This window comes from Eutrema salsugineum, unplaced genomic scaffold, assembly GCF_000478725.1.
Source record: "Eutrema salsugineum unplaced genomic scaffold, Eutsalg1_0 scaffold_14, whole genome shotgun sequence".
Lineage (NCBI taxonomy): Eukaryota > Viridiplantae > Streptophyta > Magnoliopsida > Brassicales > Brassicaceae > Eutrema > Eutrema salsugineum.
In genome coordinates, this window is record NW_006256877.1 from 6,494,146 (window position 1) to 6,510,232 (window position 16,087).

At 32.7% G+C, this 16,087-nt stretch overlaps 3 protein-coding genes across 3 annotated transcripts; all 3 read left to right on the top strand.

The window, feature by feature from the left end:
* The first annotated feature begins 375 nt into the window (after positions 1–375).
* LOC18022576 (probable serine/threonine-protein kinase PBL7) lies at positions 376–2,981 on the top strand. The gene is made up of 6 exons (XM_006405771.2): positions 376–1,142; positions 1,237–1,494; positions 1,570–1,751; positions 1,861–1,940; positions 2,022–2,169; positions 2,317–2,981. Exons 1-6 carry the CDS (start codon positions 524–526, stop codon positions 2,674–2,676), a joined length of 1,647 nt encoding a protein of 548 aa, XP_006405834.1. The 5' UTR covers positions 376–523; the 3' UTR covers positions 2,677–2,981.
* A 4,145-nt stretch (positions 2,982–7,126) lies between these two features.
* On the top strand, positions 7,127–8,797 carry LOC18022577 (calmodulin-1). Its single transcript, XM_006405772.2, has 2 exons — positions 7,127–7,367; positions 8,208–8,797. The coding sequence occupies exons 1-2, from the start codon at positions 7,292–7,294 to the stop codon at positions 8,579–8,581; spliced, it is 450 nt and encodes a 149-aa protein (XP_006405835.1). The 5' UTR covers positions 7,127–7,291; the 3' UTR covers positions 8,582–8,797.
* Positions 8,798–14,004: 5,207 nt separating this feature from the next.
* LOC18022578 (calcium-binding protein CML24) lies at positions 14,005–14,858 on the top strand. The gene has a single exon (XM_006405773.2). The coding sequence runs from the start codon at positions 14,077–14,079 to the stop codon at positions 14,554–14,556; it is 480 nt and encodes a 159-aa protein (XP_006405836.1). The 5' UTR covers positions 14,005–14,076; the 3' UTR covers positions 14,557–14,858.
* The last annotated feature ends 1,229 nt before the right edge of the window (positions 14,859–16,087 follow it).

Here is a 16,087-nt window from a genome sequence, read left to right on the forward strand (position 1 = left end):
ACCATGACCTCGTGGGCACAGCTTTTGTCCCCCTCTTTGAGTATTAGCAAACAGCTTTACCCATATGACCCAATCTTTTGAATTATTACATTTTATTTTCTACATTAATACTCATTGATTGATTTGTTTTGTAACGCTCTCAATTATTTTAAACTCAATTAATTTTAAAATCCACTAATCCATACCTAATTATTTCCCCTCCCCCATCTCCTGTTTTTTCTTGCTCAAGATCGCAACAACAACTTAACGGTACAGAAATAAAAATAAAAATGTTTCAACCTTCCACCACTAATCATATGTTAATTTAATCATCTTCTTCCATCTTCGATTTATAAACCTAAAATTGCTAAGAAAAACAAAAAATTGGAGAGAAAAGAAAAAACAAATTATATTCTCTTTCTCTTCCATCAAGCAAAGCTTCAAAAAGAATCAACTTTTTTCACTAGAGAGAATCAAATTTTCTTTCTTTTTTCGCTTCTGGGTATTTGTGCTCTTTTTCTTGAGATCTGTTCACAGAAAAAGAATGGGTTTTTATGAAGGAGCTTCTGTTCATCCACGAAACCCAGAAACAAATCTTCAGGGCAATTCCGTAATTATTCCCATTCTCACTTCTTCGTCTTCTCCAGATCGTGCCGGAGATTACTATGAGAAAGGACTCAAAACCCGTCTGAAAAAGATGATCTTTGATTTGGGTCTCGCTTGTTTCCTTCCTCCTCCAGCTGGATCAAGCTCAATCGAGAGCTCCGGCAACAATGCAAACGGCGGAGGAAGCGGCGGAGAGAACAACAAGGCGTGGCTTTTAGCGGAAACAGCACCGGAAAATATGAACCCTGATCCTCATTCTGTCCATTCATCGTTTAGATTCAGTCTCTGCTCACAGATTGAGCTTGAGAAGATGAAAGGAGGAGGAGAGCCTTCGTTGTCTGCTTCATCTTCTTGCCGAAATTTGTCAGTTTCCGGTGGCTCCGCGACGGTTTTAATGGTGAATCTAGAGAATGGAGTTAAGGAAACCGGAAATTCCACGGACGATTTGAGGTGGACGAGAGCTCGATCGCTGGAAAAGAGTATTTCTCCGGTAGCTAACACTCTGGTTCGATTCAGCTACGACGAAATCGTCGCCGCGACTCGTAATTTCTCCAAAGGTAAAAACTTTAAGCTTAGCTCCGATGAAATTAGGAATTAGGGTTGAGAATCTGGAGAAAGGTTTTGACTTTATGATTCAATGGTTTGTGTTAGGGAGAGTGTTGGGAAGAGGAGCTTGTAGCTATGTGTTCAGGGGTAAAATCGGAATTTGGAGAACAGCTTTAGCAATCAAGAGACTTGATAAGGAAGACAAAGAATCTCCGAAATCATTTTGCAGAGAGTTGATGATTGCAAGCTCTCTTCATAGCTCCAACATTGTGCCTCTTGTTGGATTCTGTATCGATCCCGAAGAAGGTCTATTCTTGGTGTACAAGTATGTTTCTGGTGGTAGCCTCGAACACTATTTACACGGTAAGGAGAAAACCTTTTCTTGATCTTCATTGTTTTCTAGATCAAAGTTCCGATTTTGTTTCGGGTTTTGAACAGACAAGAAGAAGAAGAAAGGAGGCGTGAGGTCAGCTTTTGGTTTGCCTTGGTCAGCAAGGTACAAGGTCGCGTTAGGCATTGCAGATGCCATAGCTTATTTGCATAACGGAACAGAGCAATGTGTTGTTCACAGAGATATCAAACCCTCCAACATTCTTCTTTCCTCAAAGAAAATACCAAAGGTAAAATAGAGAGTCATTTTGGTAAAATAGAGAGTCATTTTCCGAGAATACTAATGATCTTATTCGATAATCGATTTGAGAAATAAGAATTGTTTTTTTCTTTCTTCAGTTGTGTGATTTCGGATTAGCTACTTGGACTGCTGCACCTTCTGTTCCTTTCCTTTGCAAGACTGTGAAAGGCACATTTGGGTAAAGATCAAAACATCCTTTGAGTTCTTTGTCTTCCTTTTAAAGTCGATTCCTTGTGATTAAACTCAAAACTTCTTGCAGGTATCTTGCTCCTGAGTATTTCCAACATGGCAAGATATCAGACAAGACCGATGTTTACGCCTTTGGTGTTGTTTTGCTTGAGCTAATAACTGGTAGGAAACCTATCGAACCAAGAAGATCATCTGGTGAAGAAAATTTGGTTGTTTGGGTATGTCATCAAAATCCACATCATTCCTATACAAACTATTAGTATTGAGCTTGGTTCTTGCACAACTTTAGTGATCATATCTGTGTCACATACATTTAGAGTTGTTTTGGAAAAAGACTTAGTTTTTTTTTGTGTTTTATTCAATAGGCGAAACCATTGTTGGATAGAGGGATTGAAGCTATAGAGGAGCTGCTAGATCCAAGATTGAAATGTACAAGAAAAAACTCGGTTCACATGGAGAGGATGGTGCGTGCTGCAGCGGCGTGTGTGATCAATGAAGAGTCTCGAAGACCTGGTATGGAAGAGATTGTCTCGATCTTGAAAGGTGGTGAAGGATTAGAAGAGCCAAGAACATACTCGAGCAGGAAAAATAATACAAATCTTGCGGGTGTAATCGACTCGTATACACAGTTGCAGCAGACCAAATCCGAGATGAAATGTCATCTTGATCTTGCGATGCTCGGTGTAACCGAGCTTGAGGACGGTGATCATTTGTACGGACGATGAAAAGATTCTCAAAGAAAATGGGATTAAAGAGTGTGTAAATAGGTATTTATGGAAAGTTTGGAACAGAGTTTTTTTTTAGTTTTCTTGAATCAGTGAATTTGATGTGTGTACATGTTTTGGTTTTTTATTTTTTGTTTCCACTATGGATAAAAACCCGGTTTAGGTTTTTTTATTTTTCCGGTTTGGTTATGGAGAGAAAGCCGATTCTCCGGTTTCGTTTTCCGTTTTCAATATTTTTGGTGTTTTTTGTGAAATCCATTTGAAATTGTTATTTATTTGATAGGTAAAAGAAAGTGTGCTGTGAATCCTGACTATTTTATTGTGTGCCTTTATTTTTTTAAGTGGTAGTGTTAACTGTATTCCAACAATAATAGTTTTATAATATGTAGCTGCAAAGTGAGAAATCTCATTGGATGGAACACGAAATTAAATTATAAGTGTAAGCGATCAACTTGCTTGATTTAAAAGTATGGAAAGTATAACCAAAATCAAGCTTTTGCCATCTAATTCAAAAGTATGGTTAGTAAAAAAAACTCTTTCTTATATTATTTATACTAGTTATATTATTTTCTTATAAATCTTGAGTAAAATTTGATTAACGTAAACAATCGATTCTAAAACTGATATGATATTAATATATACTAACTCGCAAAAGTTATCTCAACATCAACGGAAGAAAGAGTGTCGAATTCTACTGCTGAGGAAAATAGAAAGCTAATGTGTGTGAGCCAGACTCAGCCAGAAAATCACAATGATATGAACAAGATAGCTATATAAACAACTGAAACAAAACATAAACAGAATTGACGGTATATGTACGCGACAACAAAAAATGGTTAAGTAGTTTTTCGGGTTTTTGTTTTCTTATCTTATGTTTTTTTTTGTTGCTTTTGTCAATTAGAAATTTTGAAGGGTCGTGCCTACGAAAAAAAAAACATTCGCCTACGGATCTTTGTTTAAAAAGGAAATGAAAAGCCAATTTTTTAGTTAAATTCATTAATTGTTAGTAGTAAAAAAAATTATTTATATAAACTTAATAATTATGTTAAATAATTTTAATAATTTATTATAAATATTTAACAACACAATAAAATATTAAAGTAACATACATAATGATTTAAATAATTAAAAAAACATATTATTGCTCTCTTCTTCTTCGTTACAGTCTTTGCAACTTACTTCTTCTTTTCACAACAACCACATAATCAATTGATATTTGCTAATTACTAAGTATATATATTTTTTAATAATTTTATTTCATCTAATATTAGATTTAGTTTAATTTATGATTTATATTATATTACAAAAAAAACTCAAATAATTAATTAATTTACCGACTTCAAAAAGTAGATTTTTTTTTACAACAACTTTCAAAGTAGGATTTAGATTTTAGATTAGAATATGTTTAAAATAATAGATATATATTATAGTTTTATGAATTTGAAGACAATAATATTATATACATATTATTAGTTTTATATAATTTGAAACAATAATAGTTATTATTTATTTTATATGAGCTAAATTGATTCTAGATTTGGGACGATGATAGATTAACTGGAGCCTTTTTTAAATACTGTTTACAGGCTCCAAAACTCCGGGCAGCACAGCTCTGGATAAATACAACAGATATTTGAGAAAATCTTTCAAGTGAAGCTTGATGAAGGTAAGTGTAAGCGATCAGTAAAATTATTGAATATTTGAATAGTTGTTACTTGTTACCCATTACACAAAGTTACAAAAGCAGAAAATGATAAACCAGTTTTTTCATACGTATAACTAAAGAAATAGTTCATACATATAGGTTAAAGTTAGTAATCAACGGTCCCGAATCGTTTATTTTGGTATAAGATTTGCTTTGAGGCATATTTGACAAAAGAAAACAAAATATCAAGTGTTGTTAGTTTGATTGGTTAAAAAACCTTAGACAAAGCTTAGAGGTTAAAGGATCAGTGATTTTTGGAACGAAATTAATATTAGTAGTTTCAAAATTAATAATCAACTAAGTGGACCAACTTCACTCTTATCCATATGAGATAATGTAACTCCAGTTTAGAGTAAATTGTGTAATTAAGCTCGTATGTAAGAGCAACTGTTGTAACAAAAACAATTAAGGAGAAATAATATCCATTTTCTATCGTCATCTTCTTTGCTTTTCTCAAAAAGCATGGTATCGCTGTTTTGTGATTGTTTTCTGCTGATCCTTCGAGTTTATCATCGATTAAATTTTTTGATTTCAGGTTTTCATTCAATTTTCATCATTGATTTCATCTCTTTGTAGTAGTCCTAGGCGTTTTAGTCCAAACCAAAAAATTTAACCGAAATCAATAAAAAAAAAGTTGGTTCAGTTCGATTCGGATGTAAGAAAATATCATCATAGATTTTTAGATTGGGTAACTTCGGATATCGGTTCAGTTCGGATAATAACTAAAATTCGAAAAACATCCAACTACTAAATTAGCTCTCAAGAATTTGGATCATACTGGCAAGGTGTCGACTTTGAGCATGAAAAATCTCCTTTCTTATCATTATTCGATTTAAACATCAAATCTCTCCTAAAAAATCACTTTTTCTTATTAAACCAATCTCCTCACAATTCAACATAACAACATACTTGTAATTTTTTTTTGTTGTTATTTGACGAAATTCGTTGCCTCAGTGTAACAGACTAACTAACAGTTTCGTCTTTGTTTTCTTTCTATATAATTGTTTGTTACACAAAAATCTACAAAAATATCTTCGAATAATTTCTTTCATAAAAATCTATTCGAAAATTTATTTCTCTCTCTCAAACTTCTCCATTGAAAATGCAAAGATAACATGAATTGGACTACATTGAACTCCAAGATAGTAAGAAACAGCCTCGACAGCTTTATCATGCGCTGGCGATCATGGTGCTACATCTGGTGCTTCCATACGTGGTGGCCGGTGCGAGCAAAATAATAGTATATAAAAACAACTTTTTTTTAATATAAACAACTTTAGAAAAAATAATATATATATTGTTTCTTCATTTTCTCCGTTTCTCTCAAGAAACTAACAACCCATGTACAAAATTTGAACATAAGTGGAAATAAATAGTTCATACATATAAGTAAAGCAATATATATATATATATATTTATATTTGTAGAACAACTTCTCCTCCATAATACTTTTTTACCCGAAAGATGATTAAAAATCAAGAAATTAGAGAAAAAAAAAGGTTGGTATGTCAAGTTTGATGTCATTTCTTTTTTACTGTTAAAATTTTTTCCGAAAGACATTTGCTTAAAACTTGAACTTGGGCTTTGTAAAGACTAACTAGGCCAATCCTTTCAGGGGAACATTTAGAGCAACTGAAATAAGCAAAGAATGACTATGTTAGTTGCATAACATTCTAAAACATGGGATAGAGATATGATTAAATATCTCTTCTTGTAAACTCTAATCAAATCAAAAGCAACTTCAACTTCTCAGCCATGGGAAACATCAAACAAAAGATACGAAGAAGAAGAGGGTTCTTGTGGAATGGAGCTGCTTTGCTTGTCTCATCAACACCAATCAGCAACCCCCTGTTATAGAAATGTTAATACGGTAAAGAAGAGATTGCATGATGCATCGTAAACTGAGTGGACAGCATAACCACATGATTTCTTACCATTTGTAAACGTTTATAGAGGCTTCTTTGAAAAGAAAACTCAATTGCAGCATCAGAGAACACCCTAGGAGAAAGTTGCATCAGATCTCCTACCTTGATTAACTTTCCTGTCGAGTTATAGTTTCAGGAGGATTAGATTTGAGAGAGTTTATTCTATTCCACAATTTTGTTTATTTGCCATGATTAATAGCATATAAACATAATTTCATAACATTTTACCAGATAAAAGGTGTGAATGGCAAACACTAGAGTAATTTGAAGTAATTTTTAAAAGAGTAAATGAAAGGTAAAAAAAATTGATAATTGGAGTAAAGGAGTGGAGTAATGTTTTTACTCTATCTTTTTTGGATGTACAATATAACGATATAAATAGTGTTAAACTGTTAATAAGAGGAAATCTTATCTTTTCACTTTTATAGATTTTTTATCTAATTGGACGTTTTAAGAATAAATTAGCCTTAAACTTTTTTCCATTTCCTATTTTAACATTAACAATTCCTTACAGTCATACCCAAAAAACAGGGAACTTCACAGTTTGAATCTCTTGAGATTTATTTCTCAATGGAGCAAATGACTAGACACAAAATGTTTTATATGATGTAACTTCTGATAGCTTTGACAAGGTTAAATAATCGCATTTGATTTTAATTTTAAAGTATTGATCAATTATAACTGTTTTCTCTATATATATTGAAAAAAAAATTATTTCATCGAGTAGAAGTAAAACTAGTAAAAATTACAAGTATTAAAATTTTCATCTATTTAATTCATTGTAAATATAGGCCCTATAAGATTTTGAACATGGATGCCAATTTCTAATTACTCGTTTGTCGTTTTGCTTGAACATATTTTCTTTTAACAGTTTCCAAAGACAGACGACTCTGTATCCAAAATACGGAAAAAAAAATAAAAAAAAAAAACAAAAAGCAAAGGGAGAAGAAAGACGATTTCTGGAAAAAAAAAGGACGAAGAAGCTATGGCGGACCAACTCACAGACGAGCAGATCTCCGAATTTAAGGAAGCCTTTAGCCTCTTCGACAAGGATGGCGATGGTTAAAAGCTCTTCTCACACCTTTGTTGAATTTCTGTGAATCTTCTTACACATTTGCTGGATCTCGCTTTTTTGTTTTTCCGTTTTCGTCTGCAATCGTTGATCCAATCGTCTGAATATGAGTCTCTGAGTCGATAATGGATTTAGATTCGGTGTTATCGATCTATTTTACACCCTCTCGTTTGGTGTTTGACGTAATTAGTTTTCATTGGATTCGTTTTCGCTTTTCGATTTTCAGTGGCTTGGCTTCTCGTTTATGATTGTATCGATTTAATCGCCTCCTTTATGTCGTCCTGCTTCACCGATTTGTTAACTTGGATCTGGGTTTTTCATTTTTGCGTTTTGGTCTTCAATCTTTGTTCGATCTCTGTTTCTGTGATCAATTGAGAAAACGAGAGTATCTCTCGCGTTGTATGTTTCGTTGATGAATCTGTGAACCTTTCTTCAAGAATCCGATAACTATGTGCAAAAGTGCGATTCTCTATTCATAAATTGTTTGAAAAACTATTCTTGAATTGTCTCATGATGTATATCGTGCATGCTTATTAATCGAAGATCTACTTTTCTTGAAGCTTAAAGGTGCAAGTTTGTGTATTCTTTTTAGAGATAAGCAATTTTGTGCAATTCTTGAATTGTCTCATGAAGATCTACATTTCTTGAAGTTAAAGTGCAACTTTGTGTAGTCTTAATAAGAGATAAGCAGATCAGGTTCATGTGCTTTTGCATCAATCATCATGTGCTTTGCAATGTGAAAGATAGATTGATAGTATTTCCTTCATCCTCCTGTAGTTTATATGGTGTATAAATGTAAATGCTTTCTCTCGATTTTGGTTTTACACAGGTTGCATCACTACCAAAGAGCTGGGAACAGTTATGCGTTCACTAGGGCAGAACCCAACAGAGGCCGAGCTCCAAGACATGATCAACGAGGTTGATGCAGATGGAAACGGAACCATCGACTTTCCCGAGTTCCTTAACCTGATGGCTAAGAAGATGAAAGACACTGACTCAGAGGAAGAGCTAAAAGAAGCTTTCAGGGTTTTCGACAAAGACCAGAACGGTTTCATCTCAGCTGCTGAGCTACGCCATGTGATGACCAATCTTGGGGAGAAGCTAACTGATGAGGAAGTGGAGGAGATGATCCGTGAGGCTGATGTTGATGGAGATGGTCAGATAAACTATGAAGAGTTTGTCAAGATTATGATGGCTAAGTGATTGGAGAAAGGTTGTTGCTGGTGATGACTGATGACCTTTTTATTATCTTTGTCTAGGAGTTTAACCAAGAACATTTGTATGATTGGTCGACAAAAAATTGGCTTTAAAAAGATTGAGATCTGAGACTGTGTTTGTTTTTGTTTTTGATTTCCTGGTTCTGTGACTTTTGTGTGTAATGTCAATTAAGTTAAGTTGGTCCACTTGCTTGTTCTCCTCCTCTGGTTGGGTTTTAGCCACATTTAGGCTCTCATTGTCATCGATATTGGTGTCTATCGCTTTAATAAGGTGTTTATGAGATTTTTGAGAACCAGAGGAAAAGTGGTTGAAGAGAGTACAGTTGGAATCGAGAACAGAGAATGCGGTTTGGTTGAAAGAATTAGGCCTGGACACATTATCCGAACTCGAATAATTTATCCGAACCCGACCCGAAAAAGAGAAATCGAACTTGAACCAAAACTGATAAAATATCCGAACGATTTTTAAATTTTTAAATCCGAAAAACCCGGATGGATATCCGAACGCCCAGACCTAGAAAGAATAGTTGAATATTTGGTTGAATATTAAAAAAATAATCTATATTGTTAATTATGATTTAACCAATTTTATAATAAGGTCTTTAAGAAATTGTGTTAACAATTTAGCATCTGACTATTCAAAAATGTTTGATTTTTTTTTTGTACAAAAGATTAAAGTTTTTACAAAACTTACATAAACTTTTTAAAAAAAAGAAAATCAACCATGTATTCACAAAAAAGGCTCTAAATAAAATTCTTTTACGATATTTTAGATATGAAGATAACTTCAGGCTTGAATGGTATGTAGCTTTTTGACGTTTAGAAAATGTTATTCCGCTAAATATATACCATTCATAATATTAAATATAAAATAATAAAAAATGGAAATTAATAAGTTATTTTTCAGTTTATACCGTAGTTATAAATTTATAGATAGTTTTAAACACTTCATTCTTCTAGTAGATACTAGCTTTTGGTATTTTAAGTTTATTCAGTTTTAATTTTTTTGGTCTTTTTAATTATGCTATTTTATTATTAAGCTATTATGTTATTCTATTATTCAGTTGACATAAAAGTCAACGCTGGAATTTATTATCCGGTATCCAGTCTCCGATCCGGTATTCAGTCCTATCCGATCCATAAAAACCGAATATTTGTGGAGTTCCGGATCCGGATCCGGATAATGAAAGTATTCGATTATTTTGGATACGGATCCGGATAATAGAAAATTTGAAATCGGATATCCGTTACCGTTATCAGTTTATTAGGTATTTATTTATTTTGATAATATTTATTAAAATTCATATTACATGATAACTTTCTATTTCATATTGTAATAGAAGAAAATGAAAATTGATAACACATGAATATGAAGATAAATTAACTTTTCTATTACTATTTTCTCTTTTGCTATGTAAACTTTTAAACTTTGTGCTATTTGAATGATACTTGAATGCTTTTTAATTTTTAGTATTTGTAATTTTTGTTATATTGATACATTTTAATTATATATGTTATCTCATTATAATTTTGAAAAATTAAAAAAAAAATTTAAATCAACGACTAGATATCCGGTCGGATATCCGTAAATATTCGGTTCAAACTGGATATCTGATCTCTGGATATCCGGAGTTTTTGGATCTGGATCTGGATAATAAAATTGATTATCCGGCAAATCTGGATCCGGATCCGGATACCTTGAAAAGTCCGGATATCCGGCTCCATTCCAGCCCTAGCATCCAAAACTAGTAAAAGATTCTTAGCAAAGGAGAGAATTCAGTTAAAGTAACACGTACGATTAGATAATGGTTATTGTTTAGGGGATTTTTGGTCCTTTTGTGAGGATAAGTCTCTTGCAAAACTAAAAAATGTATGAACGTCCGGAAAACATAACGGAAAACACGGAGGGGTATGTTTTCCGAAGATTATTCGACGCTCAAGTCAAAAAACAGTTAAGAAATACCACTAAGTGGCACATCAGAGATCAGAAAGAGATCAGAAAACATGTGAAGGGAAGTGGGCCGAGCGTTCCTGAAAAAGACGGAATCGATTCGGACATTTAGTGGTGATTGATTTTTTGAGGTGAAAAGAAAGGAAAATAAGAGTTTGTTGGTGGAAAAACTCCATAGTTTAGAAACCGCAGTTGTGAGAAAGTTAAAAGAAGTGATCGGTATAGTGACCGAAAAGTATAAAAGGCTAGTGCTTAAGACTCACAAAAAAAAGTGTGTGTCCCTCAACCCGTTCAAATGGTAACCAAATGTACAATCGAAACCTTAAACTTTTGTGTTCTGGCTGATGATTTCAACTAACTATTTGAACCACTCGTTCCAACCGTTTATTCTATCTATGCACAGCTGCAACAGAGAACAAGATGCTTCGCATACAACCACATACAACCACTTCCAAATTCTTCCAAAAATGTGCGTCCAATCAAATTCTTAACTTTAGCATGGAAACAAATAAAATTGGTATAAAGTGCTTTTATTTTGTCAACAGTATAAAGTGTTTATCAAATTAATGTCTTGTTCCTCATTTTCTATCTGGATACGACGTTGAAATTTTAAGGCTGCACAAACGAAAAAACGACACATGTAAAAATGTACAAGGTTGGTATTCATGGGCCACTGGCCACGCTTATATTAGCGTGTGGGGCTGAGATAGAGAACGCCTCCATCTCATGAAAAGTTTTAACATTTTAGGTAAAACTCAAACACTATTGTCCCCACGTAGTATTTACATTATCATTTTTCGTTTGGACATTACTTAGTATTATAATGTCCATTATCATTTTAAATATGGACATTAAAGGTATTTTCAATTACCACGGACATAAATTCATACCTAAAAAACTCAAACACGACATACAAATATGGACATTACTTAGTATTTTCAATCACCACGGAAATAAATTCATAATCATGTAAAACGATAATGTAAAATATCAATTGTAATTACTTTAAAACTATCGCTACATCAATCAATATAAAAAAATATTTAAGTTATCCGATATCATGCATTTACCTTAGTATCCAATACAGATGTTTATGATATGAGTTTGTTTAAATCTAAAATGCAATCTTATGGTCCTTTTGGACTTCGTGTTATGTAGTTTTAATTATTTTTAACATATTTATTTATTTGTAATGTCGGATATGTATTATACTTCTCTGAGATCATTTCCAACTATATTCCAAATTTCATTCCAAAATAGAATTTGGAATAAAATTTTCTTTAACTCTACTTTATATTTTTTTTCCTATGTCCAACTAATATGTTGAGATATTAATTTGGAGACCATTCTCGACCAACTCGGTATGACTGATTTGGAAAAATACTAAACCTCGTGTTCGAGTTCCTTTTACAAGACTATCCGTTTGGACATTTAAACTTCTGCGAATATGAGATAAAGTGAATTCCGAATAATTCTCTCGAAGAATACATAAGGATTCCAGTTATGCCATAAAGAACGGCCAATCTGCTGGAGATTCAATCATACTCACAAGATCCGAACAATCCATCTGAAAGTGAAACTAGCTGATCTGTCTCTCTCGCAAACATGACACAGCCCAAAGGAGGTTATCCATCTTGGCATGAAGAGTCGAGAGGCTTCTGCGACATCCTGAATTCCAACAAGCTTATTTTGCCATGCCATCATCCAAACTCCAACCGAGACCTCTAATCGATCCTTGATTGATCCAAGAGGCATGAATCCAGTTTAACGGAAACCACTGTTCTTCGATTAGAGATCTCGAGGACAGAGGGGTGTGTGTCGTTGTCTTGATCAGGTTGATTCACGGTTCTCCAACTCTCTGCTTCGAGCGTTGCATGGAGCAGAACATCTTCTGAAGAAATTTCTTTCCCGTCAAAAATCTTGTATTCCTCGTTTTCCAAATAAATCAAAGGATCAAAAGATATACATCTTTCTCTGGATCAGTCATATCTAGTTCTTTGTTTTTTAAAAGAGAAAGTTCATATTTTGGTGTGCTAGGGATCCTACTTCATATCTTTAGAGAAAAAATTAAAGTTACTCCAAAAAATATGGAGCACAAGTTAGAGTTACTTTATTTTTTTTTAGTTATGATTTTTTGGAGAAAAGAATGAAATAATGTTGGAGTAAAACATAACTCTATTTTGGACTTATTCTAAATGGAGTAAAATATACAGTTTCACATTGAAGATTATGAAAAATACTGACTTTTTATGTATTAATATTATACACTAGAATATAGATATTTTTTAATTTACATTTCCGAATTTCTATAACACAATAGTTAAATGTAATAAACTATTAAACCAAAAAAAAAATGTAATAAGCTCAACAAACTACATTTCATTATGTTATTTTATTTTTATTTTCCCTTTCTAACTATTTCTTTTTTTACCTTTTTTTTGTCTAACAACTGAAGCCAAACACTTCTTTTGACTTATGAAAATGAAAAAGAGAAATAAAAAAAAAATTCTACTTTTCAAACAACAATTAACATATTGTATATTCTAACTAAGAATTAACCCGCACAATGCGGAATAATGTTTTTAAATTATTTTTTAGTTAAATTAATTTTTATAGTTAAATTTAAATTGGTGGTAAAAATATTTTAACAAAAAATACAAATAAATAAAATTGGTGGTAATTAGATAATAATCTATTTTACAATTTATTAAAATATTTTTTTGGTCAACTTATAAAAAATAAATTAATTAATTTTTGAAAATAATACTAATTAATTATGAAAATACAAATAAAAAATATTGCAAAAGTTTAAATAGAATTGTTTGGTATATATAGATTGATTATTATTTAAAATAATAGAATATATTTAAATATTTTAATAAAAACTAAATATATTTTTGATTTATATTCATATATATTCAAAACAAATCTGTAAGTTATATATTTAACTATCTCTTATGGAAAATATTTAATTAAACTTTCTATATTTGTAAAGTTTATTTATGTAATATCTTCTAAGTAAAAAATTATTTATGTAATATATTATAAATAAATATTTTTTATATAAAATATCATATAATATCTTACAAATAATAGTTTATTTATGTAAATATTTATTCAAATAATAATATAAGATTTTCTTCGTGAGTAAAAATATTGTCAGTTTTTCTAAAGTGGAAAATTCCATCACTTAAATTTTAACTATGGAAAGTATGATTTGTTTGTCAATAACATTGATATGGGGATTTAAAATGGAAACTTTTACTTTACAAAAAGGGAAATTTGCATTTAATGCATACGCATTTAAGAAATAGAACATTGGAGTTAAATCAAAGAAAGATGCCTACTAGACTCTCCAGCTCACGCAATCTTAACGCGTTTTATTAAAAAAAAAACGCGTTATTACGTCACTCTCTTCCCATATTTATAAACCAACACATCGTCTTCTCCACACACACACACACTCTTCGTTACACTCCTCCAAATTCGTCTCTCTCTCTCTCTTTGATTCTGATTCACAATCGTTGCAAATGTCGAAGAACGGAGTTCGTAGCTGTTTAGGATCCATGGAAGATATCCGCCAAGTTTTCCAGCGATTCGATAAGAACGGAGACGGAAAAATCTCCGTCGACGAGCTCAAAGAAGTGATCCGTGCGCTTAGCCCCACCGCGTCGCCGGAAGAAACAGTGACGATGATGAAACAGTTCGATCTCGACGGAAATGGATTTATCGACATGGACGAATTCGTCGCTCTTTTCCAGATCGGAGTTAATCAAGGAGGAGGAAACAACAATAACGATTTCAGAGATCTGAAGGAAGCGTTTGAGATATACGATCTGGATGGTAACGGACGGATCTCGGCGAAGGAGCTTCAATCTGTGATGAAGAATCTCGGTGAGAAGTGTTCTGTTCAGGATTGCAGGAAGATGATTAGCAAAGTTGATAGTGATGGTGATGGTTGCGTTAATTTCGAAGAGTTTAAAAAGATGATGAACAACGGCGGAGCTTGAATTTTCCGGCCGACGGTGACGGTGAGGAAGGATTGTTATTAGGGATTGATTTCCGAGGTTTTTGTATAAAGGAAGAAGCTAGAAAGTTCGATTTTAATCTTGTGGGTTAGTGACGGAAATTAGAAATTAAAGGCAAATCCTCTACATGATTCAGAAGTTTCCAACATAGTCTTTCATTTTTTTTATGGTTTCGTTTCTGGTGATGATCATTGATTAACTACTAAAATTGTTCTATATTTTACATTCACATACGAGTTTTTAATATGCTGAGAAGTTTATTTGAATAAAACTCAAATCTAAAACGAGACCGAAATCGTACCAAAACAGTTATAACAAATTTAGTTATGTATCTTGCGATTCATAAACCAAGAAAAAAAAAAAAAAATTCCGAAGCCGAATTCTGTATTGAAAACTTTAAACTAGTCATGTTAGTTATTCAGTCTATGTTTAACATAAAACCGGATAAAACCAATCGTAGACACTATCATGTATCCTGCAAAACCTGAATAAACCGGATATCGATCAGATAATTAACGATTTCAGAGGAAAAAACAGGATTAGGATCACACAATGATATAGTATTACTTGGATTAGCTTTTTACCAATTAATGGTACAAAAAAAAAAAATTCAAGAATCTTAACTTGAGTACGAGGTTAAACAGAAGATGGTGGAAACAGAGGCAAATAGGTTAAGAAGATTTGTAACTTGACATATCTAAATGTGGCTTATGGTGGAGGTTAAGAAGAAGAAGAAGAAGAAGAAGAAGAAGAAGAAGAAGAAGAAGAAGAAGAAGAAGAAGAAGAAGAAGAAGAAGAAGAAGAAGAAGAAGAAGAAGAAGAAGAAGAAGAAGAAGAAGAAGAAGAAGAAGAAGAAGAAGAAGAAGAAGAAGAAGAAGATTAAGAAGAAGAAGAAGAATAAGATGAAGAGAAAGAATTAGAATAATAATAAGAATAATGATGAGATGAATAATAAGAAGATCAAGAATAATAACAAGAAGATTATTAATGAGAAGAAACCGAATATTACTCTTTGAAGAAGACTCCGCATGTCTTGCACACTTTTTGAACTCCAATAGGAACAGAATAATCCGAATTAAGAGCTTATTACGTAGGTGAGCTTGAGATTCTTTCGCTGACCAGCTTCTAATTTCTAAACCATGTATGCACAAGGAGACTAACGATAGACATCGATCGATATGAAAAGTCTTAATTACCCCTTGTACCGGTACATCGATCCACTCGAGCTGGGCCTCGACCTCTCCGCATTCCACGTGCTGAAGTCTAAGGAACATGTTCTGGCAAGCTTGCCTTGGTTCCACACAATCCTGGCTCTCTTCCTATGGACCGTGCTGGCTGATCGGTTGTCTCTTCATTATTATGGTTCTGTTGGTCTGACGTCCTTCGATCTTATGACGAATCTTGATGGCATCAAGATGTGTAACAATGTTAATACTCTGCTTCTCCCTTCTTATCATCCGATGGAGAACAAGTGTTTATCTTACACCGTCATGTGTTCCAATAACGAGAATGT